General features: G+C 46.5%; 1 protein-coding gene across 1 annotated transcript in view; it reads left to right on the top strand.

The window, feature by feature from the left end:
* The first annotated feature begins 1338 nt into the window (after positions 1-1338).
* Positions 1339-12596, top strand: part of LOC134225533 (dynein axonemal heavy chain 12) — a 49699-nt gene continuing 38441 nt past the window's right edge. The window contains exon 1 of the mRNA XM_062705697.1: positions 1339-1595. Within this exon, the coding sequence (XP_062561681.1) occupies positions 1443-1595 (153 nt within the window). The 5' untranslated portion in view covers positions 1339-1442. The remainder of the gene's footprint in view (positions 1596-12596) is intronic.

Here is a 12596-nt window from a genome sequence, read left to right as displayed (position 1 = left end):
TAATAACCATCAACAGTATCAGTTCACTATGTAAAAATCGTTGCATCGTTTCGAAGATCGGCATCTTAAAATTTGATCGCATTATTTGTCTTCTTAGCAACACAAACGTTTAGAACGCAATGCCTTAGAATGGTTCTTGTCATAGAACGTTTCCTGTTACATTGAACCTTTTGCGATGAATTTAGAATACGAGCCTTGTTTTCTAAGGATTGTTTCAAAAACACAAACACACTCACGACGCCAGAAGTTAAAAAGAAAACTAATACAAAAACCTAACCGATATTATCTACTTAATCTACCGGAGTACTAAGAGTAAACTTTTTATATAATTAACACACAGAGTAATTAAATTACCAAAATCCCCCTACCTACTGACTAAAACCCCGCAAAAAAAGTTGTACATATGGAGATCTGTATAAAATAAGCTATATAGAGTGGATGCAAAGAGAACTAAACTCATTTGCAACAAACAAACAAGTTCATCTGTAGGAGATTCCGATCATTTTAACTTACCAAACCAGAAGATGGAGCTCTAAATAATTATGATATATTTCTATCGACTATGTTTATACTGCGATAGGAAGTCTCCACAAAACTAGTAAACCTATACTGCGACGTAGATGAACAAGTCCCCCCTCCCCCCAAATCAGAGGTTATCGTTGTTGAGATGAACCAGGATTGTTTAGTAAACTTACTCGTAGTGAAGTTCAACCTCGGAAAGGTAGTTCGGCAAAGGAGACGAACAGCGACCGAATCCGAATGCTGTTTGCGTTTGTTCAACTGATTTAGCGTAGAGTTTTGAAGGCATTAAAGAAGACACCCGATTCATACTTTTGGAATATTATCAGCTGCAGATGATCCAGCGCCGTCGTGTATGATTTAAGAAAACATTATAATAACAGAGCCCTAACAGAGAGAAAAAGATTATCCTAGTATATATGAACAGAAAAAAAAACCAACAAAAAACAAAGTGAAGAACTTGATTCTTAATTATTAATGAAAAGAACAGATGAAATAAAACAGATACCTTATCCGCCTCACTTGATGAATTGAACGCCCGTTGTTTTATTTGACCTGATTTTCGTCCCGCTAAATATCAACAGTGGATTGCACTGAGCAACACGTGGGGGTGGTTTATGCCGCGTTGTCACGAACGTCCTTTTGGTGTCAAGGCCATATCGCCGATATGACCACGTGCTGTCTGCCACCGAACGGGTCAAGTTCACTTCGAAACACGTGCTCGCAGCGAATCAAAACAAAAACAGGTGGCCGTGCCCCGGGTTGGGGTGGTCACCCGGGGAAACCTCGTTGACCGGGTTGCTGCGCTGTTTTCCGCTGGTAAACAAAGTGAAAATTTTCGCAAAGTGACGCTAAGTCGTTCGGTGATCTCGGTTTTAAGACGGATTTCAGTGGAAATGGTGGTTTAAAACTAATAGCCAGGGATGAGTCGACGACTGGCCAAGTTGCACAAACCGTGCGACAAGTTGGACAAGTACGACAATGAGCCGTACATGCAGAACCCGTTGTTGAACCTATTCCTGTCTGAGGTGAAAGAACGGCGTCATTACAGTTTTATACAGCGGAAAGCTGCTGCGGTGAGTTCCAAGTTGAAAATGATCAAAAGCTTATTTCACTTATCGTATTGGGATCTATGACTCGGGAATGATAGGATTCTAATCACAGTTTTACAGTAACGTGTACCTATCTAACTGCCTTGATCTATTCAGAACGCCAAACGAGGTTATGGTTCACTGAACTGTGACGTTGCGATGGTAAAACCGATCGATAAAGAATGCAATTTTGCAATGAAAGTGACAAGAGCCGTAAACGTATTGTTCTGGCAATATTATTTAAATTTATTTAAGTCCTCTTCAACAAACTAATTTAGCCCAGCGTATACGTGTGCATTACTCCATTTGTTGCTGGGTACCTTGCGTGAACGCGGCGTGTACGCAGCTTGAAAAAACGCTTCATGGTCATCGGCCCTTATCACCTTTTTTGTAAATGGGGCACACGACACCTTCCATTCACTCCTGCGGTACTATATCTCATTCTCCTAAACCTTGGTAATTACCCCTTGCAGCGCTCTAGCCAGTGGGATGTTGTCAGCCGGTCAATCTCCTCCTGGAGTTCTTCGAGATCCAGAGCCAGAAAACGTATATCCCGTGCACGTGCTCCCTAGTTCGCGACCATGCTGCCGCCATCGTTCTCTGCCACATCACCAAATTGTATATTGGTTTGAGTTTTATAGATGTTCGTAGTCGCCCAAGGACCTGATAAAATACAGGTTTTGCATGTACAAGCGTAGTTCGTTGTCTTTCAAGGATTTTTTTTTGTTGGTTTACTCTTTACTCTTAAAACCAGTGAAGGGAATAGGGGGAATGACGGCTTTGGCAGGTTTTGTTCTATTATTGGCAGGGGGGTTTTTTATGACTGACTTGCATATCAAAGAATATTGTGGCCAAATTTCATAAAATTTGATCGACAAAAAACCCCTGCCAATAGTAGAACAAAACCTGCCAAAGCCGTTTTTCCCCCTACAAAATAACGCTCCATGGAGAAACTACACGAACTCCATATGGTCGGGGTTCAGCCAAACCGCACCAAGCGGCTTTTTGACTGACTTGTAATATTTTGTTCGCACAAGAAACACGGGAATCATTTCATATCAACTTATACGTATATTTCTCGCGTGATTTTTGAAAACATCGTAAGTCCAAAAGAGAGGCTCTCTTTGTTTACTTTCTCTTTCGATTATTACTGTTTCTTCGGGAGCTCAGTGGTCACAATAAAAAAAACTCAGTGGACTGTAAACTTAACATCCGCGCTTCGCGACGACTTTATTCAAACTCAATTTTTTGATTCTGACTTCCTGTCTGGTTCGCACTTACCGGAAAGCAAATTGCAAGAAAAATCAAGAAAACCTAGCTGTCAAAACAACCCCGTAGGGGGTAGACCTGTGCTACACGGAAAATAACGTTTTACAAAATTTAATACACTTTTCGGTAAACATTCTCCGCCCGGAGCCGAACGGCCCACCACCTTCTACTCCAGATAGCCTTCCTCGTCAATCGGTAGTACAGCTATTTTTGTCGTGGCCCGTTTATAAGTTCCGCTGTTGGTTCGCAAGGTCACCACACGAACGTTGCCATCTTTGCCAGGGTGCGTTGCGACGATTCTGCCAAGCTTCCATGTCTGCGGCGGCAAACCATCTTCCTTTAACACCACTAGCATACCTTCGCGCAGAAGTGTCGGGTTTTTGTACCACTTTCCACGTCGTTGCAATCCTGTCACATATTCAGCGGACCAACGACGCCAAAATGCCTGTTTTCTCCGCTGAATCAATTGGTATCGGGATAATTTTGACTCCTTCAGATCACCATAGTTAGGCTCGGCAATCGCTGTTAACTCGCGTCCAACTAGGAAATGACCAGGGCTTAAAGCTTGGTAGTCCATAGGATCATCACTTTGCGGGACTATTGGACGTGAATTAAGAATCGCTTCTATTTGATTTAACAACGTACACATCTCCTCGTACGTCAAGTGCGATTCGTTGAGGACTTTGTTCAGATGACCCTTCACGGATTTTACCCCGGCTTCCCAGAGCCCCCCTTGATGCGGTGCCCGTGGCGGAATAAACTTCCAAGTGATGCCACGAGGCTGACAAAATTCCGATATCTTGTTCTCCAGCGTTTGCGACACCAACAAATCTTTTAATTCCGTCAACTGTCGTTCAGCGCCAACGAAATTTGTGCCGTTGTCTGATCGCATTTCGGCGACGTTCCCTCGTCGACTCACAAATCGATGCAAAGCTCCTAGAAATCCGTCTGTCGACAACGAGCTCACCAGTTCTAGATGGATTGCTCTAGTGCACATACATACGAAAACGCAAATAAAGGCCTTCCGAGGAGCTCTTCCTCGGCCCTCCTTCAACAGCAACGGGCCGGCGTAATCAACGCCAGTTCGAGAAAAAGGTTCCGCGGCAGTCACGCGCACGCTCGGTAAATCTCCCATAAACTGCGCCACTTCCTTCGGTTTCGAGCGGAAACACCTTACGCATTTCCGCAGCACGCGATTAATCGTACGCCTCGCATTAACTGGCCAGAAATGTTGTCGAACCTTCGCAAGCAATCCGTTCAATCCAACGTGCAAATGTTCTCGGTGAATAGCCTCAATCACCATGTCAGTGAAGGGGCTCTTCTCGGGTAATATCATGGGATGCTTCTGGTCTCGTGGTAGGTCGGAATGCCGGATTCGGCCTCCAACTCTGAGCACTCCTTCACTCTTGTCGTAAATAGGGTTTAAATTCCTGAGCTTGCCCTTCACCGGCTGGCCTCGGTTGATGTCTTTAATCTCCTCCTCATAGACAACGTTTTGCACGACCTTTACCATCGTCAACATCGAAGCACGATAGTCAAGGCCGGACAAATTACCACTTCGACGGTCAACTCCCAATCGCTTCACTCTGCAGTTGTGGATGAACCGTATCACATAACCGAACACTCTTTGCATCTTCCGATAATCACTACAGTTCTGGATCACATCATATAGGCGGTGATCATGTACCACGACAGCCACCATCTCTTCAGAAACACTATTCACATTACTGTCAATGTCCACTTCATCAAGATTTTGCGTCTCGACTTCTTTCAGTATTGTTAAAAACATCGGACCGTTCCACCAAAGTTCACTCTTCATCAGTTCCAAAGGTTGAACACCCCGGGACACGAGATCCGCCGGATTGTCCCTTGTACGAACATGCTGCCATTCCACATCTGACGTCAGCTCCAAAATCTTCACAACTCGGTTACGTACAAATACCGGCAAGCTTGAGTTCAACTTCTTCAACCAACACAAAACTATCTCGGAATCGGACCTTAGAACCACCCGTCGAAGGGTTAGGTTTAAGGCTTCGCGCACTGTTTTCATCTGCTCTGCTAACAAAACCGCTGCACACAGTTCTAGCCTCGGTATCGTCATCTCCCATGGCGAGGCTTCTTCCCTTTCCACTCGATTTAACTCCTTTAACGGTGCAACTCTCGATTTGCCACAAATTAACCTTACACTCACTACTCCATCAGCATTCACGCTCCGCAGGTATATACAGCAACCGTAAGCACGTTGAGAGGCATCTGAGAAGCCATGCAGTTCGAACGCGACCGGATCATTAACCGCAACACACCTCGGAATCTTCATGTTGTTGATTTCGCACAGTTCTTTTCTCAGCTTACTCCAGATTTCAAACTCCTCACTGGAAATCGCGTCATCCCAGTCCAGCTTCTTCCACCATAACTGCTGCATCACCAACTTAGCCAGCACCACAATTGGGCCCAAGATACCGAGAGGATCAAATAATTTTGCTATCTCACTCAACACCTCGCGTTTCGTTGGAACTCCTGAAGTAATCGCCATTGACGGAACTCGGAACAGAAATTCGTCTTTAACCGGATCCCACAGAAGTCCAAGTGTCTTTATCACTCCGTTTACATCCATGTCCTCGAAACAAAGCTGTTTTTCTTGCATCTCGGCCGGTATACCTTCCAACAGCATTGGGTCGTTTGCACACCACTTGTGCAATCTGAATCCGCCCCGTTCCAACAAACTCTGAAGATCTTCACGTAGCTTTTTTGCCTTCTGTCTAGTATTTGCCCCAACCAGCGCGTCGTCAACATAAAAGCATTTCAGAACGATCTCGCTAGCGTCCGGAAAGCTGTCTCGCTCGTCGTGGGCCAGTTGGACCAACGATCTCGTCGCTAAGAAACCAGCAGGTCCTATCCCATACGTTACCCGCTGCAATTCCAGATCCATCAATGGCTGAGATCGCTCGTCTCGCCATACACATCTCTGGTACTTCGTGTGTTCATCATTTACTTTCACTTGCTCGTACATGCGCTGCACATCGGTCGAGAAAACGTACTTGTGCAGGCGCCATCGTAGCAGAATGTCGAACAATGGGCTCTGCACCGCTGGTACTTCCATCAACACGTCATTTAAGGACAAGTTGGTCGTTGTTTTCGCAGACGCGTCGAACACCACGCGCAATTTGGTGGTTGAACTGTCGGGCTTCAATATGCAGTGATGGGGCAAATAGTAAGCCCCGGCCGCGTCCTTCTCGGAATCGTTCAAAATCCTTGCGTGTCCAAGCCTAATGTAGTCCCTAATAAAATCTCCGTATCTTCGCTTGGTATCGGGACACTTCTCCAATCTGGTTTCTAACGCCTTGAACCGCTTTTCCGCTTGTACTCGCGAATCTCCGAGCTCGCCGGATCCTTCACGAAACGGAAGTTTGACAACATACCGCCCATCGTCTCCTCGAATATGTGTAGCTACAAAATGGCGTTCACACTCGTCTATCTCCGAAGACTCAATTACCTGCTCGTCAATCATCCAAAAGCGTTTCATCAACTCGTTCAACTGCTCGTTGTTACTGCTGGTGCGAATCACTTGGTAGCCTTGAATGCTCACAACGTTTAGGACATTGCCCACGGGCCCAGCAACCAGCCACCCAAGAAGACTCTCCTGCAACCATGGTAATTCAGCCGACATTCGAATCTTGCCAGCCCGCATCAAATCGAAGAACAGCTCAGCTCCTATCAGCATATCAATCCGACTGGGGTCGAAGAACCTCGGGTCGGCCAACTGTATGTCACTGGGAATCGGCCAATCCTTAGCATCGAGTTTCAACGAAGGTAGAGCTCCAGTAACGCGAGGTACTACCAGATAATCCAGAGAAAATTCGTAGCCTGTTACTCTCGACTTCACTGTTGCGTTGATCTTGAACTTCACGGCTGTTTTTGTACCATTCACACCGACAATCGGAGTGTTCACGTAGCTCTTGGGCAAACTCAGCACATCACTCATCCTCTCTGAAATAAAATTTGCCATTGCGCCGGAGTCGAGTAATGTACGGCACTTATGGTTGTCCCCTCCAGCATCGATCACGTTCACGATTGCAGTCGCCAGCAATACCTGTTTCGCTGCTACGGCAGTGGTAGTGGAAACTTCACATTTCGCCACAGTGCGTGGAACTTGAACACTCCCAGAAGCGTCAGCAATAGGAACCGCTTCGACCTTGTCCACCGCTCCATCCTTGTTCTCGACCTTGTCCTTCGGATGCATCAAGCTGTGATGCTTATTCCTGCAGCCGCACCACTTACTTCCGTCGGCCTTGCAATTTGCCGTGCGATGTCCTCGCTTCAAACACAAAAAGCACAGACCAAGCTGCTTAGCCTTGGCGTAACGACTGTTCACGGTCATCTTTTTGAACACCTCACAAATTTCAACCGAGTGCTCATCATTGCAAATGGGACAGCAATTCATCTGAGGAACAGTAGCCGCATGCACCTTGCTCATCGTCGGCAGAACACCACTTCGTTGGTTCGTCAAGTGTTTGGGCTTAGGCGGATTTGCAGATGGCTCACACCGCTCTAACATGTAGCAGCGTTCCCGCAAAAACTTCATGGTTTCCTCATATTCAGGCAGCTGTCCATGTTCCACAGTGGCCTCCCATGCCCTGCGTGTTTCAGCATCTAATCTGGAGATGACCAGATTCACGAGTATCGATTCGGACAACTTGTCTTCCATCTTAAGGTTGTGGAATGCAAGAGACTCCAATCGTTTCTCCACACCGTCAAGTAGGGCCTTCAGTTCCAGATGGCTCTCCCTCGCCATGGGTTTCACTGCCAGTAGTTGAGTGATATGGCCTTGGACCACCATTCGGAGATTTTCGAATTTCTTCGCCAAAATCCTCCACGCTCCATCGTAATTGTTGTCATTCAGTGTTTGTTGATCTATGGCCCCCTGAGCCTTACCAACTAGCGCTTTATCTAGATAATGCAGTTTGGTAGCAGGCGAATCTCCAGTGCACTTATCCACGATATCCTTGAATCTGTCCCTAAACTTGTGCCAGCTGTCATAACGGCCGTCAAATGTCGGCAAAGGGGTTTGCTGCAACAAAAGGGATGGTACAAACTGCGCAGGTCTCAGTTCTCCTTCGCCTTGCTGGTGAATGCGCTGAATTTCGACCAGCTTCATTTGCCTTTCAGTATCCTGCCTTTGAGCATCATCATGTGCCTGGATCATTTCAGCAAGAGAAATCCGCACGAACTCGTACATCTCCTCGAAATCAATGTAATGCCTTTCAAACTCGACTCGCCGCGTTGGGTCAGCGAGATAAATCCGATTTTGTAGCGAGTTGTATTCATTGAAAGCAGCGATCGTCGTTTCAACATATAGTTTAAGGCAATGATAAGAGAACTTACCGTGATCCTGGTTCGCGGTTTCGATTGAACGCCGGATGCGTTCCACCTTACCTCTTGTAGCAATTAGACACTGTTCCAGGGCAAGAACAGACTCCGCCATTTCGATATGTTTTTGGCGTGCTAGTTGTTCTTTCTTCTGCGCTTGCACACTGGTGGTTAGCGTCGGTGTAGTGCCAACATCAGCTTCTACGCCTTTCGTTACTGTCTCCCGAGGAGAGCGAATCATAGAAGCGACCGAAACGGTAGAAGGCGTCGAGAACAAAATTCTTCTTTTCGGGTTTCCCGATCGCAACAGCATACCACTATCACTTTTTTCTGGTTCTTTTTTAAGCTCCAATTTCCCTCACTGATGATGACAAAAACTATTGGCTCATCGTGAGCTGTCTTCACTTTCTTCGCTTAAAGAGCCGGTTCACTCGACCTTCGGTCGTCAATTTTTTCAAAGCACATCAAAATCTTCCGGCACAACTGCCAACACTGTTTTCGATGGACACAGACAGCGATCTTTCAAATATGGCCGCCACCCTGCACTTCACAAAAGCTTCTTTTTGCGTAGTATCGACAAAATGCTTCCGGCACTTTTGTCAACACATTTTGATAACCACGGCAACACTCAGCTTGTTTCTCTCCACACGGCACCTCAAAAATGCTCTGGTACCCCACGAACACTTTTTTCAACGGATGGCGCGTGTTACATCGACCAATCAATATGGCCGTCGACCCTTCACACAGCAGCTTAAACTCGGCTCCCTCTCGCCTGCACTGCACTAGAGAACCTTTCTATAGGCCACCGCGCGTCAACTTTTCTTTAAAAGCACTTCTCCTGGTCACTTGCCGGATCACTACCAGAGTCAAGACCGCACGTGCATCCGAAATAAAATCTGCCCCAATGGCGGATCCTTCACTTCTCGGCGCTTCGGCAGCCAAAACTCTGTTTTATTTCCCGACGCGTAAAACGTAGCGCTTTTTCGTAAATTCCACTTATCCCGCGCGAAAATCTATTATCCGGACCGATTGGACCAAATGTTTCTTCGGGAGCTCAGTGGTCACAATAAAAAACTCAGTGGACTGTAAACTTAACATCCGCGCTTCGCGACGACTTTATTCAAACTCAAATTTTTTGATTCTGACTTCCTGTCCGGTTCGCACTTACCGGAAAGCAAATTGCAAGAAAAAATCAAGAAAACCTAGCTGTCAAAACAACCCCGTAGGGGGTAGACCTGTGCTACACGGAAAATAACATTTTACAAAATTTAATTCACTTTTCGGTAAACAATTACTAAGCCATACTAACATTTACATTTACAATTTTGATGTATGATATCCTCAGTTATGAGGTTGGGGAATATTCGATAAGATTTGCGAACAATTAAGTACATCCGCTAAACGAAAACTTGGGCAGAAAAGAAGGCGATTTTTTGTTGGCGCTTGGTGTGTTTTGGTAGAACCCCGACCATATAGTAAGAACACAGAGAAACAGACGTCTCACTCAACGCATGTTACATCGTTCACCTTTTTAACGGTTGATTTAATTTTTGGTAGGTGGTCAATCAGCCACCGATGGCGCTTCCATCGATTTTGCTTGTGTTTGACGTTTGCGCACTACCGCCATCTGGTTGCCGCTTGACCAAACACAACGATTTTAGCATTGGGGGACTATGTTTCCGTGACGATGATTCTGATTGCATTTTGTTCTAAGTGAGACGTCTGTTTCTCTGTGGTAAGAATTTCAAAATGTACAAGCATACTGGGATCTCGTTTGTAAACACTACCAAGTAAACAAGCAAGTACGTCGCGGTCAACTTTAATCGTAATTTCTATCGTTATTATCGTAGTAATATTCGTGAATCGGCATCGTGAGCTCGCTGGAAGTTACCGTGGGCACAAGCGGACCAAATGCGGCCTCCGAGATGGCCCATATAACAAACCGGAGCCAGTCCAAAACGAAACACAAACGCGGACTAGAACCAGGACATAGTCTCAACGATCAACATCCTCACCCTCCACGTCCGAAGAGCCATGGACGAGCAACACAACAAGCAGCCACCCGCTGCCATGGTGAATCCCCCCAGCAACGGTAGTAGTAGCGGCACACTGCAACAAGGGATTAATATTGTAGTGAGTAACCAATTCGAGTTGCTTCAGAATGCAGAGCAAGATGACATCAAGGATGAAATGCCGGTGCTAACTCCGCAGCCTTACACAACAACCGTACTTCTAAGCGTGAAAAAAAAACGGAGTCCCCCAATATCGGTTGTAGACTAATCAACCAGGCAGGTGCGTGATATCGGTTGTAGACTAATCAACCAGGCAGGTGCGTGAGCTGATGGCGAAAATCAACATTGCACAAACGGATTACCAAATAAAGTCTACCAAGACAGGTATACAACTATTCTGCGCGCCAGAGGAGACCTACAACAACACCATAAAGGCATTCCAGGAAGCAAACATCCAGTTCCACACTTACACGCAGATCAGCCACAAAAAGTCGTCTTATCAGGGGTGGCATTGTGCACCTCGATTCGAAACTAGCAAATCATGAAAACAGTCATACGAAAGAGCTGTCGCAAGGAGATGCGCAATAATAAGGCCCCAGGTCTACCGGTCTACAACATTCCAGAGTTGGAAACGGAACTACTTGCCCACGGCGTAAAAGCGACGGAAGTCAAAATGTTTTCCCGCAAGTTCATCGGATCTTAGGAAAGTGCGCTTTCCTAGTGCGCTTTGAGTTGCGGAAGGCGAGGGCTCTGTTGAACGTGATCACGAAATAGTGATATTTTGAACGTCGAGCGACAGATGCGGTCTAGTGCCACCGCTGTCAACGATTCGGCCACGGAATGAGAAACTGTAATCTTCGCCCACTGTGTGTCAAATGCGGTGAGAAGCGTCATTCGGCAGAATGTAAACTGCCAAAAAAAGAAGCAGAATTGGATCGAGTTGACAGGAACGAGACTCGCAAATTAATCAAATGTGCAAATTGTAGTGGCCAACACACTACCAACTGGCTGCCCCAGCCGTCAGCACTACATCGAAAAACTGGCTCAAATGCGTGCTGAGCGCTGGAATATTGCCCCCAACTCGGTTCCTCCACGCAACACTCAAGCCCACAGGTCGGCTGCTCGTACGCTCATGTACTGCAAGGCCAAACGACGAATAATAATGTTTTGCTCTCGATGTCGGAGTTCCTCGCCCTAGCGAGAGAAATGTTCGACCGACTTGCTAACTGCCAAACAAACTTACTTACTTATGAATCCTGTACACCTCCGGTGGTGCAAAGGGCCGACTTGAAAGATCTCCATCCTGAGCGTTGCCCAGCTATCGCTTTGACCTGTTGTCAGGTTAGATTTTGGTAGACTTTTTTTTTATTTCTTTAATGAGGCTTCGCCGCCAAGAGCCTCTGGGTCTGCCTTTGCTGCGATGTCCCGATGGGTTCCAGTCTAATGCTTGTTTACAGATTTCGTTTCCGCCCCTACGTAGAGTGTGGCCGACCCAGCCCCACTTCCGATCCCGAATTTCTGTTGCTATCAGCCTCTGGTGACAACGACGATGAAGCTCGTTGTTTGAGATCCAGTTGTGAGGCCACCAGGCCCGAATTATATACCGCAGACATCTGTTGATGAACACCTGCAGCCGTTGAGTGTTCTCCACTGATACACACCATGTTTCGCTAGCGTATAACAGCACAGATTTCACGTTAGAGTTGAAAATTCCTATTTTGGTGCGTTCACTTATCTGCCTGTTTATATTTCTGGAGATATTTCTTAAACTCGCAAGGGCAGCCCTTGCTTTCTTGATCCGTGCGCCTATGTCGATCTTGGTACCGCCGTCTGACGTCATTTGGCTACCAAGATATTGGAAGCTTTCAACATTCTCCACTGGTTGCCCGGCTACTGTAAAACTGGAAGAAGTCACCGTGTTTACATCCAACGATTTGGTTTTGTTGACGTTGATGACTAAACCTGTCGAAGAGGAGCGCTCGGCAAGGTTGTTGAGCTTACTCTGCATATCAGAGCGCCGTTGAGCGAAGAGTGCAACGTCATCAGCCAATTCGAAGTCGTTTAGGTGCTCCATGGTTATAGGCTGCCATATCAGCCCGCGGTTTGGTTCACGGTCAATCGCACCTACCTCTTATCCTCGCTTGCTGCAACCCGTGGCGGTTATGCACCACCACGACTTCCGTCTTGTGGTGTGCAAAGGACAACCGTCTCGAGTTGAGCCATTCCTCCACTCTGCCAATCGCGTATGAAGCCTTTAGTCTAACTTCGTCGAGAGTGTCGAGAGTGTTACCTCCAGCATTACGTCATCCGCGAAGCCTTCAATCTTTACACCGGCCGG

The sequence above is a fragment of the Armigeres subalbatus genome, chromosome 3 (assembly GCF_024139115.2).
Source record: "Armigeres subalbatus isolate Guangzhou_Male chromosome 3, GZ_Asu_2, whole genome shotgun sequence".
In the NCBI taxonomy this organism is placed as follows: Eukaryota; Metazoa; Arthropoda; class Insecta; order Diptera; family Culicidae; genus Armigeres; species Armigeres subalbatus.
The sequence above is the reverse complement of the archived record's forward strand: the minus strand, read 5'-3'. Positions and strand labels throughout refer to the sequence as shown.